Source organism: Xiphophorus couchianus, chromosome 5 (genome assembly GCF_001444195.1).
Source record: "Xiphophorus couchianus chromosome 5, X_couchianus-1.0, whole genome shotgun sequence".
NCBI lineage: Eukaryota > Metazoa > Chordata > Actinopteri > Cyprinodontiformes > Poeciliidae > Xiphophorus > Xiphophorus couchianus.
The window spans coordinates 6180607-6208244 of NC_040232.1; the positions used below are offsets into that span (position 1 = coordinate 6180607).

The 27638-nt window shown below is 37.1% G+C and overlaps 1 protein-coding gene across 2 annotated transcripts in view; it reads right to left on the reverse strand.

The window, feature by feature from the left end:
* LOC114144047 (zinc finger protein 638-like) overlaps positions 1-25131 on the reverse strand; it is a 29058-nt gene extending 3927 nt beyond the window's left edge. Inside the window, exons 1-19 of one of the 2 annotated variants that reach the window (XM_028016502.1) lie at positions 25042-25131; positions 12710-14339; positions 8351-8412; positions 8097-8126; positions 6696-6877; positions 6430-6528; positions 5384-5559; positions 5011-5226; positions 4823-4921; positions 4189-4223; positions 4067-4113; positions 3865-3896; positions 3137-3259; positions 2368-2499; positions 2236-2277; positions 2007-2144; positions 1748-1912; positions 1277-1663; positions 59-490 (exon numbers count right to left, since the gene is read on the reverse strand). In XM_028016502.1, coding sequence (XP_027872303.1) covers positions 59-490; positions 1277-1663; positions 1748-1912; positions 2007-2144; positions 2236-2277; positions 2368-2499; positions 3137-3259; positions 3865-3896; positions 4067-4113; positions 4189-4223; positions 4823-4921; positions 5011-5226; positions 5384-5559; positions 6430-6528; positions 6696-6877; positions 8097-8126; positions 8351-8412; positions 12710-14339; positions 25042-25091 — 4077 coding nt within the window. In that variant the 5' untranslated portion in view covers positions 25092-25131. The remainder of the gene's footprint in view (positions 1-58; positions 491-1276; positions 1664-1747; positions 1913-2006; positions 2145-2235; positions 2278-2367; positions 2500-3136; positions 3260-3864; positions 3897-4066; positions 4114-4188; positions 4224-4822; positions 4922-5010; positions 5227-5383; positions 5560-6429; positions 6529-6695; positions 6878-8096; positions 8127-8350; positions 8413-12709; positions 14340-25041) is intronic. The other variant, XM_028016503.1, reaches the window with a different exon arrangement.
* Positions 25132-27638: the final 2507 nt, after the last annotated feature.

Below are 27638 nucleotides of genomic sequence, written 5' to 3' on the forward strand. Positions count from 1 at the left end.
AGATGAAATCAGATCTTTCTGCAGCAGTTGATCCAGGATCTGACCTTTGACCTCTCACCTTTCGTCTTTCAGCTTCTCTGTAGTGTTCGTCCCTCTGCCTGTAACTCCCCGGCCTGTAGGACAACCTTGACCCAAATGACCTATCGTCGTAATCTCTTTTCCTATCCCTCCTCTCCGGCCTCCTCCTCTCCCACTCCTTCTTTTCCCACTCCCTTCTTTCTCTCCTCTCCATCTCCCTTTCTCTCTCCCTCCTCTCTCTTTCCTTCCTCTCCTTCTCTTTCTTCACCTCCCTCTCTTTTCTCTCTCTGTCCAGTTTTTTCACCTCCTCGTCTTTTTCTTCTGCGGTGTCTATCGCGTCCTCTGCTCTTTTCTCCTGATCTTCCTGCTCCTGTTTCACTTGCTCCTGGTCTTCACTGGGGGGCGCCGCCATCTTGTTAGCCGTTCTTGTTCTGCACTCCTCCAGTAGAGCGTTAACCATAGCTTGAGTCATCTGAAACCAAAAAAAGACGTTAAACTGGGACTGCAAAGTTATCAATTAATAAGTTAATATGTAGTTTATAGAATTAATTATCGATTAATGATTAATTCTTAAAAAAAAAACAACAGTTTTCTCTTGTATCAAGACGGCAGATCGTCTTTCCATAACATGAAGGAGTAAATTCTTCACAATATTCTGAATTTTAAAAAAGCACATCATTAAATTTTAACCTTATTTTGTGTTATCTGTATTAAATACTGAGTGAATAAACACAAAGTTTAGGTTTTCTTACATTATTAAAACTTATTTATAAAATATAACAAAACAGAAACTTCTTAGGTTGCTGAACAGACACATAAAAAAATTTAAAAAATAGATATACAGAAGTACTGTCTGCTTTTCCTCTTGAAGGAACGCTAAAACTTCGCTCTATGAAGTGCATTAACTCACGACAGCCCTCAAAAATCAACCATACTAAGTTTTTCCCCTCTGCTTTTCTGTCATCACTCCATCATCGCCTCTGCAGCACATTAATAATCTTTTGTTGAGAAGTTGACGCTCTTTGTTATCCCCCAACGGACTCATTCTGCCATCTCTATTTCTGTATCAACTGGCTCCACATAACGATGAACAGCACCGCCCTCTGCTGGATGGTGGCCAAATTACAACACTAAAAAAGTCTAAGCGAATCTTGTTAATCAATTGGAACTAATTTTGATTGTAAGTTGATGAATTGTTAGCATCCTAATTTTAAACCTTATTCTTCAGTAGAGCAGCTGCAGCTTCAGGTTGTTTTACCTTGGGCAGCTCAGGCATGGCCATCTCTGGGGAAACTGATCCAGCATCAGAGCTGGGAGCTTGTGTCTCCTCAACATTCTCCACTTCTGATTCACCGGCATCTTCGTGAACTTCTGTGTTTTCAGCATCACCAGCATCTTCATCAGGTTTAGCGTCCGATGCAGGCGAAGACACAGAAACGCCGAGCTCCTCCTCATCCTCATCTTCCTCCTCCACACAATCGTCTTTACCCTCCTTTTCCGTCAGATTTTCTTCCTCCGTTTTCTCTTCTGTTTTTGTGTTTTCATCTTCATCTTTCTCTGGCGGATCTTCACAGTGATCTGGTTGTGATTCTGCTTCTTGTTCAGAAGGTTCTGCTGCCGCTTGGCTGTCTTCTGGAGGCTTATCCTACAGCACACACACACATATAGGAAACACCATCAATCAGGCATTTCTAATTTTTTTTCATCCAGAAGGCTTCGAGCTACTGACCTCAGCTGTCTCACAGCATGCAGGGATGGTTTTGGTCAGCGGCTGAGCTTTGGGGTCTGGTTTGCGGTAGAAGATCAGAGGATTGTTTTGGATGATGCAGGGAAACATCAGGAAGCGTTTGTACACAGACAAGGCCATGGCTGTGGTCGCCATCTCGCAAATGATCTAATCAGAGCGACAAAACACGACATTTTGTCACATTTTCAAAAAACATTCATGAAGCCTTGAGTTTAAGAAATAAGTAATCTCGACTTCTAACCATGCTGTTGACCACAAGAAACTTGATGACCGTCCCAAAGCGGCGCATCAGTTTCAGGACCTCGGTGGAGCTACCGGGCGAGTCTGGAACGTTTTTGATCACCACCAAACTGTTCCACCCAACCGGAGCAGAACCGTCCTGTGAAACAGAGAGCAGATAGAACATAAATGAACAAGCCAGGCAGTTTCTAATGGTAAAATAAAAGGAGTTACAGCCGTAGAATACTCACCAATGGATCCAGTGATCCTGTGAAGAGATTATAAAGAGCCACCTGTGGAGGAGAGGATTCGAGTTTTTGTTTACTGCTAAAAATCTGTATGAAATGAAAAGAAAATCTAACAGAAAGGAACAGATTTCCTACCGGAGTGCTGAGTCCGATCTGCTTTTTGACCAGGGTCATTTTCACCTCCGTGTCCTTAAACATGGCAGGCTTGAAGCTGTGGATCTTCACGAGCTCGTCAGCAACTTCAAGGTCAGGAAATGACACAAGAGCCTGGCAGGAAAACACAAGATGGTTAACATCATCTTAACATGGCCTGAGAAAGAAACCTGAAACCTCTGCACCAGTGTTGGGCGCCACAAACTAAAACGTTAGCTGCTTTAACCCTAAAACAATAATTACAAACAGTCCAGCTAACACGCTACATAACTTGAGCAGAATATAACTTTAGTGGAAGCTAATGCTAAATCTCTAAATTCAACCATGTTTACACCCACATAGCATATCGCCCTCCACAGGATCAAATTAGTTTCTGCGCCCCTAGATGTGGGGTTTTGCTTCAGGAAGTGATTCTTTGCTGCAAACTTATGGTTGCTAACTGAACAATTAGCAAAACTGATTGTTCAGTTATGCCTGAAACAAATATTGCTTTTGGGTCAGACTGAAGAATCAGACAAACAGCTGTTCATATTCTATGGAAACTGAAATCATTTGGAAACTGAAAAAATGACGAAAGCATCCAGCTACACGAGATGCTCAAGATGTTAGAATCAAATCAAAATTATTTTAAAGATCTTCCCTGCTGTCGATCAGGGAATTCAGGAAGTCTTTCAGTATGTAAAAGAAATTTAAAAATAAAAATGTCACAATTAAGGACAGAACTTCTGTTTTTAAAATGCAGCATGCTAACCTTTCCGACGTGTTTTGCCAGGATGATGTCAGATGGCGCTCCAACGGACTGCACAAGCTCAGCGATGTCACCGTCTGACCAGCCGCTGTCAGGAAGTCCTGTGACCAACACGTTCCACTTCTGCTGGGGAAGATGGAGGCCAAGATCAGAAGATGTCTGCCGTGTTTTAGCTTTGTCTCTTCTCTAGGGCTAAAGATCATTTTAGTTATTGATTATTCTATCAATTATTCTCACGAATAGTCGGATTTAAAAATTGGCACATTCTGCAGATATTTCATTTTATACAATACTAGAAATACATGTTAAAAGTAAATAAATTCAATTCCTTTTTTAAATAAGAAAAAATTATAGCATTCCTTTAGTGAACGCTTGAACAACAGGTGAAAAGCTCAGTCAGTAACTGAGCTTTTCTGAAATAACAAGGCCAGTTGTTGTTTCATCAAGTGGCCTTTATTAGAGTCTATATATTCAAATTAACAATTAATTGATTATAAAATTAGTTGACAATTATTTCAGTAATCGATTTGTTATGATTAATCCGATTAATCATTTCAGGACTACATTTAACCCAACTCATATGTTAACAAGCCACAGCTAAAAAAGGCTGGATTACAGTGTAGATAAGAGCCATCAGAAGATGACTTTACAGTATAGGTTTTAAAGAAATTATCCCAATAAATTACAATAAAAAATTGGGACAGATGACAATCAATACTTGGTAAAGGTACCTGATCGGACGTCTTCTGGTCAGTTTCACCATCTGGTGAAAGGAGTCAGAAAAGCAGGAGGTGAGAAAAAATGGCAATCTGCACTAGTGACAATAGTTGCAAATGGAAAAATTACTAAATTATTGTAGTGATGTTCAAATGTGCACATTTTTCCTGACATCTCAGTTTTTACTGGATGTCAAAATGCACAGACATTTCCTACCTGAGGTGTTCCCAGCTGACTCTTTGTCCTTTTCTGCTTCAGTTTTGCTGCGAGGAGAAAAAACAGTTCGGTGAATGTCGACTGTTCAGTTTGAAAAGTTAAAAACTAAAACCATAACCAACCTGTTGGCTTCAGAAAGCTGACCATCTTCAGGTTTCTGTCAGAAAGAAAACAAAAAGGGATAAAAAATAAATAAATCAGATTATTCCAATTTGAAATTACAAACAGTTTTAAGACATTTTTACCGGGTTAGAAAAAGCTTCATGGACAAGTCAAAAAAACTACTGAATGTGTAATTTATATTTTTTAGTTATTTAAACCAGAAACCTGCTTGTAAAATGCAAACAAACAGATACAACCAAATACAAATCAATCAGAGGTAACTCGGGGTTAAGTTTCCTCTGCAAAACAGAACATCAGGCTACTCTTCTTTAGACTAAAAACAATACGCCACTAAATAGGAGGAAGTAAAACACTGACATTAAGTATTAGCATTTATTAGTCTTCCATTACTATACCATTATCAATATATCACCTGAAAATGGTGTCAATACAACAATATAATCGTTTATCGCAATAATCACTGGTATGACTTGTTAATGTGACAGGCCTGGACATCATAACTGAAATCTAAGGAGTTAAAACAAAAGTTTTCTCAGATGGTAAAGGATCCACAGGAGAAGATCTGAAGTCCAAAACAGGGCTAACATAATTTCTCCTGCTGTGATTGCTGCAGCTGAGCTTTGCTCCTTGTACCTTGGTGACTAAAGCGGTGATCGGCTGTTCTCGGATGCAGAGTTCTGATGCAGACGCCAGAGCCTGAGCGTCCTCCGTCTTCATCATGCACACAGACGCCTGCAGCAGATCAGAGTGTCAATCATGACGCATCAGCTACAGAAAGTATGACGCATTTGCTGCTTTTCCCCCCAAACACGTAAGCTGACCTTTTGCCCTTGGCCCTTCTCGCTTTCCTCCTCAGAGCAAGGAAGGAGAATCACGTTGTTGATCTTCCCAAAAGAGCTGACCAAGTCAGTCACTTCCTGTTCGGTTGCATCAATTGGAATGCCAGTCAGATAAACGAGGCGGTCGGCAAGCGGCATGCCCTGAGAGGCTGGACCCACCACCTTTTTCTTCTTCTTCACTGGTAGATTTTTAACAGCCTGGAAACAGAGAAATCTTCCTTTAAACATCACCAGCTAACCAGATTACAGTAATTTTAAACAGTTCATTTAAAATAAATGATTTATTTCCCTTACAACAAAGAACATTTAGACTTTAGTGTTTCTTTTGCGCAGATAAAACAGACAAACTTGCCACCTTGGTTGTTTTCATTGCAGGTTTTAGTGCCGGCTTGATGGTTTTAGTGGAGGGTTTTGTGGCCGCATGTTTGGATCCGTGACCCGCTGCAGAGGAGGAAGGGTTTCTGCTTCTGTCGCCAGAGCTTTTGGTTAAAGTGTCATGAGGATGCCTCACACCATGGTGGGAGTAACCTCCTGTAGAAAAACAGCAGAAATAACAAAAACACACATCAATGATGAGAAGTAAAACTATTAAACTACTGATTCAATCCAACCTGCTGGTTTCCTGATTGAAAAACATTTTCATTTGGATCAAATTGTGCACAAACTTGGGATAAATGGATGTGACAGAAGTTGGTTTTAAGGTTGTTGTTGTTTTGTTTTAAATAGATTGTTAATATATTGCAAATCATATGCAGTGATTTGAATTTATATCAACTGATTCCCATCTAAATATAGGATGTTTTCAATTCAGTACATTTTTAATTTGCAGAAAGTTTAAAATCAGCTCTGGAAACAATGAAGAGCCCACTGCACTGAATCCCATTGAATACCTCCCGGTTATTCCACCAAATATTGAGTTAAAACATCAGTGTTGTTGTTTCTAAATTACTGAATTATTAGAGATCTGAAAGCACTGCATCTTTTTCCGTATTTTAAACATTTCTCATTTTCGGCAAATACATTTTTGCTTGGAATTTCAAAGACATGTTGTCAATAGTCCATAGAATAAAAGAACAATGTTCATTTTACTCAAACATATAACTAAAAAAACAAAATAAGAGAAACTGATCATTTTAAGTGGTCTTTTAATTTTTCCCACAGTTCTATATACTATGGTCCTTCAACCTCAACTGGATGCAAAAACTTCCTTCAATGAAATTCAAGTGCATAATCTGAAATTTTAATCTTTACACAGATGGATAATCAAAATATGCTGAAGTCAAAAATGCATAATAAGTAGTTCTACAATGATATAAAATGAGAAACGTTATTCTGAAGAACAGATAGCAGTTCTACAATGAACAGAGTAGAGCAGCAGCTGGAAGACAGTAAAATACTAACCTGATGATTCTCTGTGTCTCCTGTCAGGCCAGGGTTCTCGGTGGGAATAATGTGGGCCGTGTGAGCCAGAGTAGGGATATTTATTCCAATGACCGTGGTCTTAAAATGGCAGAAACAGGAAGTTGGGATTAGCACAACAATACACACAAATTCATTGCGTCTTTGTCACTTCAATGTGGATTTTCTAGGTAAGTTTAGAACATAAACAACAAACATCAATTAGCTTCACATTTAAATCACAGAGAGGTTTTACTGATATGTTAAACCTGAATGAGGGCTACCTTTGTGGTAGTGGGGCCGTGGATGCCGGGGAGGAGAGTAAGGCGTCCCATGAGGCCGGTGCATGAAGGGCTCTCTGCGGGATTTGCCATGAGAGGAAGTTGGAGAGCGAGAGTGGGACCGAGGTGCAGAACCGAACGGGGAACGGCTGCCATATCGCCAGCTCCGACTGGAAAAAAAACACCAGAAACCTCACTGATAAAAGAGCCAACTTAAAGCTTAAAAACGTCAAGGCCTCACCTATTGGGGTTAGATTCAGGCAGACTCAATACAAGATAAATTGTCTCAACAATCTGAGAGATTATACAACCATTTTTTACATAAAAACTCAAGACGGAAACTCAGTCAAAACAGGAATATTCCCTAAATTCAACTAAGTTTTATGATATTCCACCTGATTATGCACACTGGAGTTGTTGATACTTGTACACTGAGTAACTGCAGGAAGAACCAGCCTGTCTGTTTATGAAGGCCTCTGAGCAACACAATACAATCTGAGAAGGTTCAATTACAGCAAAGAATCTGGAAACTTAAAAAAGGTTTGCATTAGGACAAACCCAAGTAAAACCTTTATTTGAGACAGTTTTCTTCTAATTATCCTGTGAAGAACTTTCATATTTAACATCCTAACTGAGGCACGTCTAAGATAAACTTTAAGATAAAGTTAATGTGTTCTTTGTAACTTCTCTTAGCAGTGAAGTCTTGACATTGTGGTGATTTTCCTTGGTCTTTGGAGTCCAAATGCTTTAAAAATGTTTTTACATCAGGAATAGGTATTTTTATTGTGAAAAATTTCATATTGTGTTAAGAATTTAGATTTATTGCAAAGATGTTTGAAAACAGAAAAAACTGGCTGTATCATCAAGAGTGTTATTTTTACACTGGGTCCATAAGAAGGTAAAAAAAAATAACAAAAATGATTAAATGCAGTTATTGATAAGAATTATGCTTTTTATGCCCATTTTAAAGTGGAGATGCTTATAAGGGTGATATTTAAGGTTTGAGGGCCTTTGACGTCACCACTGAAAAGAGTTGCAAATACTTTGTCACTTTTAATCTTATAATAAATTCACCAAAACATCAAGATAAAATCTTACACCAATATTCCCCAAACGTATTTTATATGTTGTCTTATCTGCAATAACATTTGTTTTTCTTTTTAATCTGCATCTTTACTAGCCTGGCACAATATGCCATCGAATTGTTCATATAAGACTGTATTATCATGATTTATGTTCTGTTGTGGATTATTTATTCCATCCTGATAAGTAAAACCATAGGACAGAAAGAGGCTGGCCTTCCTTTTTACCTTTATTCTGCCTGTTTTGGTTTAGATAAGTGACAAACTGACCCCAACGGGCTTCATGTGCTGTGGAACTTCAACTAACCTTGGTACATTTGGTTTCCAGTCTGGGTACCTTCAAACAAACACACACAGGATGCATTACTCAGAAGGTTGTGGAATACATTCAAACAAAGATGCAGATTGAGAATGAATAAAAAAACACTTAAGCTTTAAAGCTGCTTGACTAATGATCACAAATACTGTTAGAGCTGATCTAATGCTTGTTGCTACTGTATGCTGATATTGAAGATGTGCTACAGGTACAAAGCGATCAGCAGCATGCTGAAATGTCCTCACTTGTTGCGCAGGTCTCTGCAGGCGGCTGTGTGATCAACAGTGTTAATATGGTCAACCCAGTCCTGGAGTTGAAAAAACAAGGCAGATAAGAACATGGCCGACACAGAAACAGAGGGGAAAAAACAGCCAACAAAGTCACATGAACGAAGGTCGATGTTACATCATCTTTACCGAACCTGACATGTTTCCAGCACATCTCCGTCAGGTTCTAGCAGGAGATCCCGTCCACAGACAGACAAACTTAACTTTGATCATGTCCATGTCCACTTATCTCTTTATTTTCTGCAGCAATGTCTAACAGTCTGTTTTCCACCTCAGCTTAGAATGAGTGTGATTTGTCATCAAGGTGAAAAACAATTATTTGTGTGCAACATTTCAGGCCTGGAATTGACAAGAATCACAGAAAATCAATCAATTTGATTGACGACCAAATAAGTCAGATTTCTGAACATTTAGTTTTTCCTCTGCTCTCACAGATGAAGGTCAGGTTGGCTGGGGTGAACATATACACTACTCACAAAAAGTAAGGAATGTTTGATTTCCTGATCAGATATCAAATTGATAACCTTTACTCCTCAACTTCAGTAGACCTTTTCCAGAGTCTAATCTTACTTTATTTATTATATTACATGCTGTTCCATTAAGTGATTGACCTTGAATTACCCTCTGAACCTTCTGGTCGTAGTTAAAGCATTCCTGTTCTTGATGCTGTACACATTTTGAAGTCATTAACTTTTGCCTTGTTTCCACTGAGCGGTACAGCATGGGTCAGTTTGCTATTTGGTCTGTTTCCACTGTAAAAGCGGCCCATACAGTAAACCCGTACCACATCATTCCTGGGCCAGTTCAGAAGTAGGTTCATAAGAAAAAGGTACAGTACGGTTAGGGTGGAGCTACTGGTGACACACAACACAGTCAACTGATTGGGGGACAGAAAAACGTCATGTTTGTTGTTGAACTAGTATGACGCAAGGCTCAATGAGAGTAAAGTCGGGAAGACTCAGCTTGATTGGGGACCGAAGTTGCAACATTTGTTACATTTTTAGCTGGTGCAGTTTGTTTTCACACTGCACTGCATCAAATGAAAAAAACCCTTAGAAAACCTGTTCCTTCCCTCACCTGTGGTGGCGCTGTACCAAGAACTACTGAAGGAAACAATATGAAAACCTCTGAAGAAGACACAAGCGCAACTTTCTTCACAAAATGTAAATTAAAACAGAGTAGCATCAGAAATAAACGGTTGTAGGATTTCGTGGCAAAAGAGAAGTAATTTCTACCGGATGCGTTAGCCTCGCGTGTTTGTTTACCCAGCATTCCCTGCGCTATAGTGTGTTTTCTGCAGAGTTTGCTTTTGTGGTCCACATTAGAGTACGATTGCACATTTACACCTCCCCAAACAAACTGACTTTCTAGGCCCTTCACAACAACATTCGCTTTTGTAAAGTGCTACAAATATAATTTGATCAACCGATTCAAGACAAATGAACTAGTTTGGTTAAAGTGGACTAAACATTGATGGTGTAAATGCACCTTAACTTGCGGTGGAAAAATTCTCCTTTACATACCGAACCATAAAATAGCGTACAGAACCACACCAACGTACCGCTCAGTGGAAACAAGGCAAAAGACATCAATCAATAAATAATACTGGACCTTCAAACATGATGTTCTGATAGCGAAGTTTCTGCCGAGGATTGTAACTAAAAATCAGCTGCTACATTTCAACTAAGAGGCATTTGAGTGTCGAACCAGATCATAAATGACTGCTTACATCAGCATGATATGCGCTGGACAAGAAAGTAGGGGTCTTAGTGCTGCTCTTTGTTGAAGTAGATTCAAACAGGAATCGTTAATGATGATGAAGCTTTAAGAAAAGTCAAAAGCTTCAGCATAAAATAAGTCAACTCGTCAAGACGAGTCACTGTTAAAAAGTGATTTATGCTCAAAAACACGAGTTAAAGATATTTATAACTTTTGAGATGAAGAAACAATTACACTAAATTTCTATATGAATCCTTTGCTTTTATGATGTAACATCACTCTAGCATGAACTGTTTATGGTTCTCTGAAAACTTCCCCGAAATCTTTCTGTGAGTAGTGTATCTTACAAAACTTTTCTCTTCAAATATTGGCAACAATTAAGCCAACATTGTAATCTATCTATTCTTTGGTCAATGTTTATATGATGCAGTATATAAAAATGCAGAGGGTATAAATCACTAACCAAAACAAAATGCATTAATTACATTTGAAAAGCTATAGTTAGTTTTGGAGCTGGGTTTGTGTTGGGTATTTATGAGCAGTCATTTTATCTGCTGTAGACGGCAGTCACAGTGATTTTCTGCTGGGTACTCAGGACAGCCTTTTTATTAATCTAAAGTGACCAAAGATGAGCTATAATAGCAGTTTGAATGAATCTATTTAAGATTTTTTTCAAAACATAAATTTTGCATTGTGCCATTTTTTAAAGTAAATAGCATTTATTTTCATTTATTAACTAGAACTTAACTTTTATTACCATTACCTGGCTAAAAATATTAGCATATTCCCACAGGAAAAATAAGTGCTTTTCACTTTCACTACAATATTTGAAGTTATTTTAGGAAATAAACAACAGAACTGCTATTCAGGAGACACAGTGCCGGTAATCAGACGTCATTACAATACTAAGTAGTTACTAGATAAAAATGCTCAAAAAGTGTTGTAGGTAAAAGTTGTAAAGTCTTGGTTAGACTAATTTTTGATCTTTAAAATCTACTATTATTAGTAACCTTATGACTCCATTAGAAATCTCCCATGATTCTCTAAACTTACATTGCTCTCATTGCTGTCTACTGGAGGTAAGATACTGACTACTTACTCATAGTCATTCAACACAACCCAGCTATATATACAACAATTTTTTTTAACGTTTTCGAATAATTCAGATAAATAATTTGGCTACTGACAATTCCTCTACAAGTTCCCATTTAGTTTTTGTAAGACAGCAAAGCGATTCTCCAAAATTATGATATGCAGTAGATGAACAAATGTTTTTTCATGAATACCTTGTTCCGCCCTATTAAAAAGGAAAACCAAACATTAACTATTTTGTAATTTTTTACATGTATTAGCATATTAAAGACACACAAAGCCACATAAAACACACGTGGCTTTACACACCACCTGTAATCTGAATTTGAAAACATAATTTTGGAACATAAAAATTTTTCTTTTTTCTTTTCTTAATCACTATCTGTCCTGGCCACTTTTACATGATGTGTTAAGAACTTCTTTACCAAAGAAAATGCGTATGTCTAAAATGCTGAACCCTTAAAATGCCAACAAGAACTGAATTCCCAGCTTATAAATAGTAACAGTGGAAAATTTCAGCACACCAGAACTGTCAAACACTTGAATAGGTTGCATATTTACTTTACCTTTTTAGTACAAATGAGGTCAACAGATATCCTTTCTACCACTAAAACAGTCATTCCTGTTTGCCTCAAGGGAGCTTAAGACCGCTATGCCATCATATTTATCATAATGACCATAACCTGGTTTGCATAATTTAAAAACAGAAATCAACTAAAGCAATCCTGGGAAAACGGAAAACTTTTTACCATTCAAGGATCATTTATCTGCCTTGTTTTGCCATTTTAGGTAATCTATTTATTGGCCTCTGAGTTAAAAAAGAGGTGAGCATTGCAAAAAGAAAAGAAACTGCAAGAAGAGAAATAGAGGTTTAGTAGCTGAAACCATCCTGTCTTTCTGCAGATGTATCATAGCAGACTCATCAAAGTCTATTTTATTATTCAAGAATACCTCATGCTATCTGCCAACATTTCTTTTAAGGTCTAGTGAGAGAAAATGTATCAAAAGTCCAAGTTTCCGGTATGCCAAGGTAATAGAACGACTGCTTTCTTAGAGACGTTTCACCTCCTCCCGTTCAAAGTGCTTCTTCAGTTCTGAACCTGGTTGGGAGTAACAGGCTTATACATTGTAGAAAGAACAATCACACCACTATAGCTGTTGTGGTCTTTTAATGGGCTGTTAAATTCACAAACTGGTCCGTTAAGGCTGTGCTAGTCAATTACCTACCTTTATTCAGTTTTATGTCTGGGTCATTATGACTTAACGAGCCAAAAACGCTGCTAACGTGATGTTTTGGTCAATGTGAATGGCTGTTATTAATCAAGCCCCAATTTAGCTCCAAATTATTTACATACTTAAGAAAACTAAAGAAGGAAACTTAAAAACAAGCATATAAGGTATTGCAAAATGTCTTCATGAAACGACTATAAAAAAAATAAATCAAACTGATTTTAGTGTTTTAAAGGAATATTCTGGACATTAGTATGATGACATGTTAGCACTCACCTTTTCCTGTTCACACTGAATGTGACACAGGGAGCAGGTATGAGGAAACACCTTTGGAGACACCGCTGTGAAATCGCTTATCATGGTAGGCGTAGGCAACTTCTTGCTACTGCCATGTCTTGAAGCAGATGAAGAAGAGGGAGAACGTCTTGACGAATCCTCACTCCTGGTTTCAGATGGCGGCCGCTGTTTAGATTCCACTTGTCGGTAGTCTCTGTCTAAATTACGAGATTTAGGCAATGGTGCAAATTCTCTCGCTGGTGATCGGCTGTTCTTGCGCTTTTCGCAGGTCGTCTTGCGATAGTCCCTGTCTCCGTGTTTGATTGGCTCCTTGTGTTCTACACGAACTTGACGTCTTTCAGTTTTCTCCACCTTTGACACTGATGAGGAAGTTGCAGTTGGAAGCATTTTAACAGTCCTTTCACTAGAAAGCTGCTCCCTTTTAAAAGTCTCTCGGGTGCCACTTTCTTCGGTTCCACGACTGGCATGTCCATAGTCAATGACCTTCCCGGCTGTCTGCGTAACAGTAAGAAGGCTAGGTACTTCCACTGAGTGTGAAGAACCAGTAGGAGTCAAATTGTGAGAATATGAAGAAGAGGAGGTAGAGCTCACAGATTTTTGCTTTCCTGATTTTTTGAGTTGGATGTCACGGAGTATGAACGGTAAAGTATCTGGCGTTAATTGATCGTCCGGGTAATGACTCAACACCTCCAAGTCGTCGTTTGAAAGTCCAAAGCTAGCCAAGATGCTTCCCGCACTCTCTGGCGTGTACAAACCCTGACCTTCCATCCTACCTCCATCACCAAGAGGTTGTCGAGTTTGAGGAGTTGGTGAGTCAGTTATGGGGGGATTCCAGTTTAGTATTCTGGCTCCTGATTGGCTGCCCTGAGGCTGCTGCTGTGTTGCCGCAAAAAGTTTGGTTGGAGCTTGATAGTTTGACCAGTCGACTCCTTGCTGGTGTCCAGACTGATTATCTGCTGACAGCAACATTGGGTTGGAGCCATAGCTTCCATGTTGACCAATCCCTGTACCTTGGTTCTGATGTTGGTTCGATTGATTCATTAGATCCATCTGCCGGTGATCCATATCTCTGGTGCCCCTGATGGAAAGGGCAGACTCTAGCTCATCGGGAAGTTGGTTGGGACGAGGAAACTGGAACCCCATTCCTTGCATGTTGGGGTGATTTGGATGCTGACTTGCAGATGGCGGATGATGAGGCGGCCTAGATGCATTTAGAAAAGGCTGGGAGCCCTGTTGTTGAGATTGCTGGTGATACATTGCAGCAGACCGACTTGGTTGAGTGATAGTAGAAATCCGTCTGTTTGTGGTTCCCTCTAGGCCAAACGTCGACACCTGCTGCTGAGTCAAAAAACTCAGGAGGGCAAGGTGAGGAGGTAATGTTGCTGTGAGATCACACCAGTGGCCCAAAACGATAGATGCTAGAACAGCGATCTGCCAGAGAGCGATCTGTGTTTGAGTCTGTATCTGAGCAAGTCGAAGAGCAGCAACCGCAGGTCCAAAAATGAAATGGGTCTCTCTGGTGGGGCAGCCGATGGAGAGGGTAGCACTGCGCTCCGAACACAGGGTTGGAGCAAGGAGTAAACCGTTACTGTCTTTGTGCACAGCGAGGCTGAGGTGGAAAGCAGAAATATACTATTATAATTATTCATATCAAGGGCAGCCATCATGCCAAGTCTTCTTCCCCCCCCATTAAACCTATTTAAAATTAAAGCAGTGTCTCCAACAAAAAGAAATACGGTCAACCTATTTTCCTAAAGTGATATCCAACCTTAATGACTGAAACACTGAGATCCGCCTATTAATGTCTAGACATTAATGAGCCAATCAATAATCTGCCTCAAATGCTTAATTTTATTAATGATTCCAAACGCTTCTTATGCGTACATAATCAGACAGTAGATAAAACAGAGCTTGTTCAAACTGTCTAAACACAACTTAGATAAAATTATGAAGAAACAATAGTGAATTCATAATTCAAACAGAAAATGATTAGCAAATCAAAAACGGCTGCTACAAACAAATCTGAGAATTTGGTATTAAAAGAACAAATTGTACTACATTCATAACACTAATCACCTAAAAAATAATACAGTATGTAGCAAAAAAACAGTTTTATATGTCAGCTTGCTTGGCCTTAACACATCTTGTAAGACATGCAGAGTCCACTGACAGAGATTTAAGACTGTGGTCAGACATGATAATGATAGCCAGCTTTTTTGTTTTACAGGCCTTATTTAATATGCATCTTCTGTAAACCTGAACCCTACATTGTCTAAATGTACTGTTGTCTCTAACTTATCAATATCAACTTCTAAATCCTAAATTACTACAACTCCTCAAGTACCAACGTTTGGGTGCATTTTCTGCTCCAACACACCTGAATCAAATTAATTTTTAACCACTGACCCTTTGTGCAACTTGCTGATGTGCTGAAGGATTTATTTTGACTCTGGTGTCCTGGAGCAGGGCTGTATTCAAAAACAATTGAAGGCTGTAATTGCAGACCTTTGCTCTAGAAACTTACCAACGCCAATATTTAGATGCTTCTTGGTTCTTTTCCACCACCAAAACCACTATCTGGTAATACACTGATGCATCACGGCATCTCTATTTATTCCTTGGTTACAATCAGATTTTTTACAATCCTGAGAAATGTTCCTCATGCTGCATGGTGTACCATGGTCAGTTCGTCAGCCAAGTGTCATAAACCAATGTCTTGCATGTTTCCCTTGCTCCAATCAACTCAGTCAAATAATTGAGACATTTCAGGGCCTCTGAAGAAATATTAACATACTGAGAATAAAATGCAACCATTTGACCGGGCTTGCCTAGAGCAGGTATTATGCATTCAGGACACTGGCTCTTGGCAGTGAATGAGAGACTAACCAGTGTAAAATGTTATGTGCATTATTTTGATGTGCCATTATTTCTTGCTTTTTTATATTATCAGTATACCAAAACTGATACTGCTCTATGCGAGTACTTTAGAAACACCTTTAGTTAATAATCAGCAATAAAGACTGTGCTGTAAACATTTAAACAACCATAATCTAAAAATCTAAATACAGTAATCATAAAACTTAAAGACTTATGAGCAAGGTAATTTTTTTTCTTCATATTTCAGGTCAGTAAATAAATATGCTCCTATTCAGCTGAATTGCATAATTCCTTCTGACTTCATAATACACCAAGTCAGATCAAATTCTAATTTCTTGTATCAAAATTTACAGGACTGGACTAAATTTGTCTGGTGCTTATGTGTTGTTAAAGTATCAGGTCATAAGCTGTGTGTCAAAATACACATTGTATCAGCTACAAGTCAGTGATACTCAAATCTTGTTTTCTGACAGGAATGCCCTACATTTCAGGGAGCCACACTGCAATAAATAAAGTAGTAACTGAGGATGAGGATAAAAATAGATAATTCAATTGTCATTATTTTGAGCTGCCGATCTGCTCAGTCTCTGCAGGCAGTAACTTTACTGTTCAGGATCTTAATGCTCTTACAGTGTGCCGTTTGCAACTGTGTGAAGCAAAAAAAATAAAAATGCAAGACAGACTACTGACTGATTCTGTATCAGAATACAAATCCTGATTGGAGTGTCCCTATTTTCAAGAGGAACCACAATAGATGAACATAGAGCAACCTGCACAAATGTGCAGAAAAAACAGTCACTGATTGGTACTTCAGCTGTTTTTCAGATCATTCACCCTGTGTTAATTGGAATCGCGTTTTCTAGAAGAAAGGAATTAATGAGTAAATAGTTTAATTTCTCTACTAGTTAACGAAAAAACACTAAATTCGTACTATTGAACAGCAAATTAATCTCCCAGAATTGCTGCAGGGCAGTTGGATCCCCCTCACAGACAGCAGAAAAGAAAGGAAGTAGTGAATCAAGAAAGTCAATCAGCTCGCTGGTAAGTTAATTGTCTAAAAGAAAAGAAAATGCAATGTGCACCATAAATAAACAGGTCACTCAGAGCACACATGTATTCAGAAAGCGGGAGGGAGGCTGCTTGAATTAGACAAATAAAGTCCTGTAATACTCCTAATTTATTATTAAAGCATTTGGCCATTGTTCTGCCTTTACTACTTTCTCAATATTTTAAATATTAGTCTTCTGCTTTTAAATGTCTGTAGAGTGTTACGTTTAGGAGCTCATCCACATCGATGTAGATTCTCATCCCGAAACAAACATCACTGCATGGCGAAGCGACTCAAATCTCGCGAGAATAGGAAATAGTTCAGCAGGGAGCGGTCTGTCATAATACGTGCTTTTCGAAGACTTAAAATACAGCCACTTTTTCAATTAAAGTTTATGCAATGTTCTTTAATAAATGACTTGATACATAGCAAGAATATGTCATTTACAGAAAGAGTTAAGAGTAGCGGGCCAACCTGCGAAACCCCACACATCCCACCAGCCATTTTGTGGGGCTCCCATAGCTAGCTGGCTAATGCTAGCCACAACGTAGTTCGCTACGATACAATACTGCCATCAGTACGTGCTCTAGATATTAAATAAATACCTTCACCAATGTGTTGACCTCAATCTTTGTTAATACGGGAATCTCTTGACTGTATTTGAGTCGTTAGCCATGACAACGAAATCTTCTGTGTTCCGCCATAAACGCCCACAGAACTCGCTTCCGTCTGTGATTTTCAGAATAAAAGTAAACCAAATCTTTCTTTGATTTTATTTCTATATCACCCCTTTTCCTACAATCTGCTAATGAGTCCCGTATTCCACGCAGAATCTTTAAAAAAATCATCTGGAATCAAAGTAAGATTACTATCAGGTCAACAATCTGTCTGGATAACAACACAGTTAGAGCAACAGGAGCAGGGATCAAGTTTAACACGAATCAGAGACGAGGTTTAAAGTCTAAGCCACAGATTCCCCCCACATTTTAAAATATCCAATCATTGTAATTTTGTTTCACATCATTTACTGCGTAAAACATTTATGCACTAAATGATTGGCACTATATATATATATATATATATATATATATATTGTGTGTGTATGTCAGTGAACGCATTGGGCTGAAAAATGATCAGGAGTTTAAAGAGTAATTGCGGTGGGTTAACTTCCCTATTACCAAACTTAAATACATTTAGATTATTTAAAAACCTCTCAAGTGTGACTTAATCATGCAGATTCATTGAACACTAAATTCCTTTCTGCTCAAAGGCTAGCAGATAAAATACACAGAAACAAAAATAAATGTGACAATAATGCTTATGACAAGGGTGTTTAATATTCTGAGTGAAACTGTATTGTAGGTTAAACCCAGAACATGTTCCTCTGAATACGGAGTACAATACAATGTCACAATGTTCAAGCACAATAGACCATTTATAGCTTTTATAAAAGAGCTTTAAAGTATTCATGTCAACTGACTGTCTCTAACTGTGGTTCTGTGGTGGAGATTTGAAAAATCTGAGATTGGGTATCATATTATTATTTATTTGTTTGTTAAAACAAGAGTTTGCCTGTGGCATGCGCATTTACTGTACCTCATGGCATTGGGCCGTTCTGGCACATAAAACTTTCAACATCATAAACAATAAAACAAATTCTCAGGAGCTCCAGATACAAAAATTATGATCATCCACTTAAAATAGTTACCAGATTCTTCCAACAGTAAAGGTCACATTGTCTAAGCCTGTGTTAAAGTTGTCCAGCTATTCCGTCATGATTTATTAAATATTTTACTGCTGGGATGTTTCTGAAGGGTTAAGGCAATGGGGTCAAGGTTGACTTCTGATCTGTTTCCACGTGAACTTGTAGTGATTCCTTGTTTTGTTGCTGGGTTATTTTTAAGGAAGTGAACTGAGGAGAATGTTGTTTATAAGGTTGAGTAGTTTTGATCTTACTGGCACTTGACTCAGGAGATACATAAAACTGCATTGACTGAGCAAGTCCAACCCAGTTATTCATATACGTTTGTCATTAAAACATTAGCAAGCCACTTTATGTCAAAAAGAGCAAAATTTGTATTTCAGATTGAACGTAGCATAGACTGTTGTTCAATAATATGCAGTAAATATATATTTTAAAGGCTGACCAAAGAGTCAAAGGTGGTGTTTTTATTTGTGTCCTTACCACAGCTTGGCATGAATCAAAGTAAGAATAAAGTTTAAGATATTGCTAATAAAGGTGGTTCTAAAAGTAAAAATTTAATGAGTTCTGCACTCTATCATTATTTACTAAAGATTAAATGATAATCAAATAATTTTAGAATCTGATAAACATAAATGACAAGAAATTAATTTTTGTCATCACTATAAGCTGTGGTATAAATTAATCTAAAATATTAACACCTTCACTAAAAGAAGTAGTGGTTTCTATCAAAAAGGAAGAAACCTAACAAAACAACATTATATTTACTGCTGACACATTTTTACTGCAAAAAAAGCAGTAAATATTAAATAAATATATATTGTAAATAAATATACAACAAATTTTCTAAAAAGAGCTCCACATCATACATGGCAGGATTATGTCAATAAGACAAAGGAGCATGTGTTCACAAATTATACAAACCCAATTTCTGTCTCTAATCAGGGACTATTTAGGTATTTTATACTCATCCGACAAATGGAGGTTTGTATTTACAACATAATGTAACATCCGCCATTACTACCTCATCAAACAAATGAAAACAAAACGAGGAAAAGTTAAAGTGGGGGCATTATTATGTTTCCCAGGCACATAGTGCCATTTTATGGCATAATCAAGTAATTATGTTAAGTTAATTTGTTATGAAAGTAGTATAAATATAAAATATGATTTAAAAGAAAACGTTCCCTCCAAGTTTAACACCTTGAAATTGGGCTTCAGACTCTTTAAAAACTCCTGCTCTTTCTGAAACTCCACCTTCAGGAAGACATCAAAACATTTCTCTTCTATTAACCCTTTAAGATAGTTTTTACCAGCGTTGCTCTGAGAAGTAGTTAATATTTATGAGTTCAGCTGATGTGCTGTTCCACCAGGTGTTTGCTAATTGCTTCTGGCTAGTCTGAAGGAGCTCAGTGGGGGACTTGTGAGGGTTTCCTGCTCTGTGAGGCGGAAGCTAGGAAGCTCAGAGGAGGAGCTGCGTCTCGAAGGTGGAGCTTGGTCCACCCAGGCGTTTTGAGCAGCTAAATGGTTGCCATGGAGATTAAAGTAAACATTCATAAAGGAATCAATGCAAAACTCCAGGTAGGTTTTTGATGATGGAATGACATTATTACTTGATATAAAGCTCAAAAAAGTCAATTTTGCATAGTACTGTCTCTTTAAGGTGAAAAGAATAAAAATAAAACAAAGGTGTGCCTTTTTTCAAGAGCAAAATCTGATGACCAACTTTCTGTTGTCTTTCTCTACAAGCATTTTATTCTGCTTCTATAAGAGCAGTTTGATTTTTACTACTGAGAAATTCACACAGTAAAACACACAGTGAATACGACACACGTGCAGTTATGAGAGTTTGGCCGTGTTTTGTGACCTTCACAGAAATCCTTCTGGTAAACACTCCGATCATTTCTGCATGTAAGGTCATTCTCCTACTATGATTTGTGTCTTATCACATCTAAGATTCCCCAGCAGGACACCCCTCATAAAGCTGTCTGGGATTTGTGGTGGTTGCATCATGGAGATCGCTCGCTACAGGACGTGATTTACCACCGCCATTCCTCCGAGGTCGATGAATATTTGACTTGAGACATTATCCAGCAGTCATCGAAGGTTGTGGTAATGCCACACGGCTTGCTGATGCCAAGAAGGCCATCTTGAAAAAGCGGAGAGCTGCACAGTGCTACAAGCACATTGGAGAGCATGCTGTAGTATCAGGCTGTCATGGCAGGACTGTCACTGTCACTTATTTGCTTATTAAAACATTTAAAATATTTCAGATATTATGCACTAGCATGGCATACTGGAATTTAGCCATTAATTGTCCTGTAAAATCAGAAAACATATCTGATAAAATGCAGTAGAAAACTTTTCACACCATAATTAATTTATAATAGATCTGTCTGCTGTGGTAGAGAACCTAGAAATTACGCTTAAGAAAACTATAACTAATTCATCACATTTCTTTACTTAAGTACAAGCAAAAAGTAGCCGTGCAAGTAATTTCTTGCACGGCTACTTTTTGCTTGCTTGAGTACTGAGTAACTGATCAGAATATTTGATAGAATATTTTTAAAGGACGTAATGAGACAAAAAAAAATACAAACTAAATTCTGTTTTTCTTAAAACTAAAATGAAAATAATTAATGCAAATAAATAACAATTAAGACAGGCTAACCACTTTTAGAAATATTTTTAATATTTAGTAAACTAATACAGTAAGTAATGCGTATGTATGTTAGTATTCAGTGTTTCCTGCATCATTTTTACCTTCAGATCTCAGGAGATGGAAACTAACATCAGAGCATCAAAGCTGGTGTAAAAACAAGAGGTCTCACTCCAATATAATCTGTAGCTGAGTGTCTGTATCTGGTGCATTTTTGATTGAAACATGTTTGCTCTTCATTCAGTGAAGTCACACATACAGGTCAAAGCATCTGGAAATTTTACTCAAATAAGAGTAGTAGTACTTTGTAGTAATAATGCAAACGTAAAAGTTAAAATTAAGGAATAGTAAACAAGCAATTTTTTTCACAACAAATTACTCCATTAAATGTAGCTGAGTAAAAATAACTAGTGATTAATCAGAACATAACTGAAATAAAAACAAATTATTGAGACTTCAGGATTTCCGATGAGTTGATTTTGTGTAAATTTGCTTCTAAATTTTACAACATAATCAGACTCCCATGTCTACACAGACTGTATAAGAGCTATTTGTATAAAAAAAAACATTAGAAAATTATAATACCTAGAACATTTTGATGACAACACATTTTGGATTTGGGTTTTCACTTTTCTCCCGATGGCTAGCTCATAACGTCAAGAGATGAAATTTAACGATATTTATTGAGTTCCCAGATAAGGCCAAAATTATTTAAATTCATGAAAAACCCTAAAATTAATTTATTCAACAAAAAATGGAGTCTGTCAAAAGACAGAAAAGTAAGTAAAAAGAACACGAACTATACTGCTGTCTATAATAAATGAAAAACAAATTACTGGCTGGGCCACTCCAGAAAATCAAACGTTTTTTGGTAATATTAAGTACAGACAAAAAAATTAAAAAAATCACACACAAAAATACACATTGCACCTTCAGGAATAGAAATGATGACAAAGTTGAAGCAGGTCTGCCGAGCGGATCATGTCGTGACCCGGAGCCAGAGAAGGGCGATAGATCACATAGAGTGCTTTCCACGTCTGCCTATAATTAGCTGTGCTTCATGCACACATATTTTTTTAAAATGGTCATATAATTGAGTCATCCTGGTGTCAAATAAAACCACATCTACATGCACAGCTAAACAAAATCAGCATCTGTACACTGTAAAACATTTGAAGGTGGTTTAATTTGAAAATGGAAGTCCCCCTGCTGCCTTCAAAATGGAATTTAGATCAACAAGAAAATTGTTTTGGTTTTAACTCAGAAGTTAAAGTTCATGAAGTTGATTTAACAACAAGAGACAAGTTGTCTAAACATTGTTTTTTAAATTAATTAATCTTGAATTGAGTTTTCACTAGGAGTACTAGGTTTTCGATTTCTCCCCAGACTTACTGAAACAGTGCAGAAAAAGACCCTGAGTCCAAACTGACGACTCTGATGGCTCAAATTAGCATTCTTCTTCAATTGTAAATGTGGCCGTTGACCGTCAGGCCAGAAGGTAGGAGTGTGAATAGTCCATGTTGGGGGTGGGTATCTATGATACCTACAACTAGTCAGTTTAGTTTTGAAGCATACATGAAGTGTTTTTGGAGAGATGTGACCTTTTGCAGCTGATCCATGATGTTGTGCTGCATTATCCAGGTCATTTTGCCAAATGTACATAGAGTTTGCAAAACATACAATCTGTTTCAAAAAATATGCAAAGGTTTTTCTAAAAGAAATTAGTAATGTTTTTCTTTTAAATAAAGCTAAGAGGGTATAAAATGACAGTTTAGAAATAAACTAACCAAATTAATTGTGTTGATCCACCTCAAAAAAATCATGCAAAAAGTGTAAGCAAAAGAAATCTGGGAGACTTTGCACATGCAAATTTGCATGCAGCCTTTTGTGCTGTGGAGGATAAATAGGTGACTGCTTCACCTATTTAGTTCACAAGAACTAATGGCATTTATTTCAGTCATAATCTTGCGGGGGGTGACCAAGGTTCCATCACTATGTGGCAGCTGGTCAGCAAACCTGGCAAACATGATTGACATGGCAGCACTGAATGCACATGTGCTTTATCAGGCATGCATTGGGGTGCAGGAGAGACGGGTGGACTTCCTGGTTGAGCTTGCAAAAGAGTTTGGTAACTCTCATGTGAGTGAGAAGAAGGCACACAAGGAGAAACTGCTTCGGCAACAACCTTCCACACCCAGCTCAGGCAAAAGGGCGAAGTGTCAGGTCAACCATCGATGCAGGATGCGTGTCCTGAGGCCAAAACATCATCAGTGACCCCTCACACCCCCACCATGGACTGTTCTCCCTGCTGCCCTCTGGAAAGAGGTTCCGCAGCATCCGGTGCAGGTCCACCTGGTTCCGAAACAGCTTTTTCCTACTTGCCATCAGACTGCTGAACTCTTAACTGGACTGCACTCAAAAACTGGTCTCCACTTTATACCTTGCACATGTACAGAGCTAAATAACTTCTATTTTACTGTCAGTCCTGCACTTTATATTTTATATTTAGATTTATATTCATATTTTATACTGTATTTTATTTTACTCTGGAGTAACCTCACAACATTGGAACCTCAAACATTGTCCTGAGCCGTATGCAACGAAATTTCGTTCTGTATACACCCTGTGCATGCAAAATGACAACAAAGTCAGTCTAAGTCTAAGTCGAAGTCTAAGTCTAAGGAACAATTGTGCAACTGTGAGATGCGTTGAGGCCATTACCAGGGTACTTATAAGGTAATGGCCCTATTTACAGAACAAAAGCACCTGCTAGATAAAATCCTTCAGGCCAGTTGGACTATCTCTAGACTAAATAGGTATATGTCAAAATGGACTGACAAATAGTCAATTTTTAACAAAAAGGCAAATTAAATGTTAATATTGATTCAAATTCTTCAGAGATGTCATTATGCTACTCATTCTTGGTAGATTCAAGACAGATAAGAAAAATAAAATTTTATTTATGGGTCTAATGATCTTCTTAAGCTGAACTTGGTCATTATTGGGTATTTAATTTCAGGTAGAGAAAGAGTTTTATTCCTTTCTGGTTTTTGCCATGTCTGACCACAATCTCAGCCACAGTCTTTTCTTTGTTAATAATTATTACATAAAATTGTTTGAGTTTATGTAATAATTGAACAATATCCTATAAAGCAAATTGTTCTAAAAGCACATTTTAAATGGAGTTAAACATTAAGAAGTGCATTTTTTTTTTACGTCTGTTGGTCATGATGTGAAAGTAACTTTTGAACATTATGTCATTTTTGTTTTTTCTTTAAATTTTTAAATAAAGATCACCTTGGGATGAAACCTCTACACAGACTTTGAGCGCCACCAAGTGGTGAAATCATTTTAACAGAAATAAGGAAGCATTCATTATGCCGAGGTGGGTCAACCTTCACGTATCTGCATAGAGCAGCATCAGATTAGGTCTTTTTCTTTACCTTTTAAAAAGGAAAACCTTTAAGCTGTTATAAAACATGCTTTTCATTCAGAAAACATTTTGGTATTCATTAATTTTTTAGGAGATTTTGACATTAAATGTCATCAAAATAATCATAATTAAGTAACTGCACAGAGAGATTAAAAAGCAACACACAAGTTCTCAACCTGGGTAAAGTAACTTCATAACTGCTTGATTTGAAAAGAGCACAGATAAAAAAAAATCAGATTTATTAATTAATATTTGGCATCTCTGTCAAAACCTTACTCATTCATTGTTTTTATTTCTGTTTATTACACCTAACTTCATCATTATTACACCTAATTTCATCATTATTACACCTAACTTCATCATTATTACACTTAACTTCATTATTACACCTAATTTCATCATTATTACACCTAATTTTGTCATTATTACACCTAACTTCATCATTATTACACCTGTAATAGTTTTTAAAAGACATTTTTATATCTAATAACAAAATATAATATATTTTTAAAAGAAAAAATGCTTGGTGTCAAAGACGCGCTGATAATTTTAATGACACATTCTTTTTAAAGTTCATTGCTCCATTACTCACCGATGAGTCGCTTTTTGAAGAGGCAGCTTCTTTTTCTGCATCTTCTGCATCTCCTAATGACTCTGGAAACTTCAATCATGATCCTTTAAATTTGCACTGGTTTTGTTTTACAGCACAGAAAGCTGAGTGCAGATACAAAAAATACCAAAAAATTAAAACTAAGATTTTGGAAACCTGCTTTCATCACATTTAAGGTCAAAGGAAATACCTCGATGTTAGCTGAGTGTGTTGCTCCTCTGTGGACAGCAAGTCCAGTGTGAAATAATGACCTCACTGGCTCTATTTCCTCCCCTCTTTCTCTCCCCTCTCTAGCATTTCATATTCTCACTTTTACCCTTTCTGATTTTATGACAGCACTTTTTACGACCCCCCAAAGTGAGAGAAATGCATACCAAAGAGAGTGCTTCACCTCATGTGAAACTGAGATTTGTTTGGTTGTGATTTATTAGAAAAAGTAGCCAACACATGTCGCATATACTTTACATTTTTCACTTATAAAAAATACAAAACTTACATCAATTAAAATCTTCTTTGCCCTCTTAAGTTTACTCTTAAAATCATCTGTTTTAGTCAGTGAATCAGGAAACATCTAGGGATAGCCCTTTTTTTTTTTATTTTTTACAAACGAGTCACAAGTTTAGGGTCTCCGGTTGCAGCAGAGCACTGATTCAGGGGGCAAATGGTGAGTCTAAACGGAGGCACATGATAGGGAAGATGGCCTGGAACGATGTAAGGTGATAGATGGAGCGACACATGAGAGGAGCGGTCAAAGGGCATCGGTTCTTATTAGAGTAGACTCGAGGTTGAGGCGTTGCTAACGTAATTAGATTGTCCTAGTTGAATTCAGGTTTATTTTTAAAATGGTATTACATACAAGAAAGATTTTAAGTTCAAAACAGTCAAAAATTATATATTTTAAATTGTTTTTTTACTACTAATTATAAAACTAGATGCAATTGAAGGTAGATTCATACTTCCAAAAATTTATACAAATTCTTTGAAGATGTCAGACTAATGCATGGTGTTGAATTAGGGCCGTTAGAGATAGAAAAAAAGGAAAAGTACACGTCTGCCAAAAACTCAGAAATTTTGAAATTAATTTCAGAATTTTTCTAGAAGAAACAATAAAATTCCTGAGTTTTAAAGATTGACAAATTTTCTAGAAAAAAAAATCCACATTTTTTTTAGGTTGATCCCCAAAATTTTCTAGAAAGAACATTTTTAATTTCTGAGTTCAAACATTCAAAAATTTGCTTTAAAAAACTTGGAAATTTTGAGATTAATCTCAGAAATATTCTGGAAAAATCTTAGACATTTTTAAGCTGCAAAAGGTAAAACTTTTGACTTTTCAAACTCAGAAATTTCCAGGTTAAGAGATAAATATAAAATCAAATTTCCAGCATATTTTTTTTTACTTATGAAACTCAGACATTTTGATTGAGAAAATTTTTGAGTTTAATTTCAAAATTTCTGAATATTTCTTGAGGGTATAAAAAGGAACTTTAATTACTAAACATGAATAGTATAAACCAGGGACCTACAACCTTAATAATCTAAAGAAACTCAATTAAGAGCCACAAATATTAAATAATATTTAAAAAAACCCCAAATATTCAGATTTAAAAAATATCTGCTACGTGAATTTGTTAAAATTTTCAAAAGAACAAACATATAATTTCTATTTTTAAGTTTTTTTAAATGAGAGGAGAAAATGTTTGCAAACACAGTTATCTGTGTGAAAAATTAGATGGAAAAAGCATTTAGCGTACGACATATCTGTGTTTTTATGTTCTGCAGAACGGAAACCAACTGTAAAACAGCAATTATGCTGAACCAAGACTGATTTCTTTTAACCTTTTCATTAAAAAAAACAATTAAGAAAACTACACATTAAGAATATTACAGAATAAATATGAGAACATTAGTTGGTTGCTCATCATATAAAACCAAAGTTATTAAGAGCCACTGTGAAATGTCCAAATGGCCACATGTTGCAGACCTCTTGTGTTAACAGTGTATTTTATTACATCAGTCTTTTCTGAAGCTGTTTTCTGAAGTCGGTGTCTGAGGAAATATCAGGGCAACAGTCTGATTTCAACCCCTCATGCTGATGAATGCTGCTGCAGAAAACCGGCAGGACGTGTTAATTATGATCTGAACCTGTGAACATGCTGCTGCGTACGCTGAGTCCCACAGCATCGTAGCAGCTCACTGCAAGCATGTTTGGTATTGTGTGAGGTAAAGTGTTAATTTGAGAACTCCAGTGTTTGGTTTCAACGCTGTCGTGCCGAATTTCTCCACTTCCCGTCTCCTGCTGAGTTTTAAAAGCACGTATTGAAATATTACGTCACGTTTTTCTAGTCTTTTCAGCAGCTGTTTGTATTTAACATTTATTTAACAACATTTGTCTCCCTGAGATTAAAAAGCTGTTTTTCAAGGGAAACCTGATCAGGCATTGCAGCAGCACACCGACAAATCAAAAATACACACATCAACAAACCAATTTGGATAGTAAAGGGAAAATATCCATAACATTTGTAAAAAGAGAAAGCAATACAACTTAAAAGGAAGTGATATTTTCAAAAACAGTTGGATTC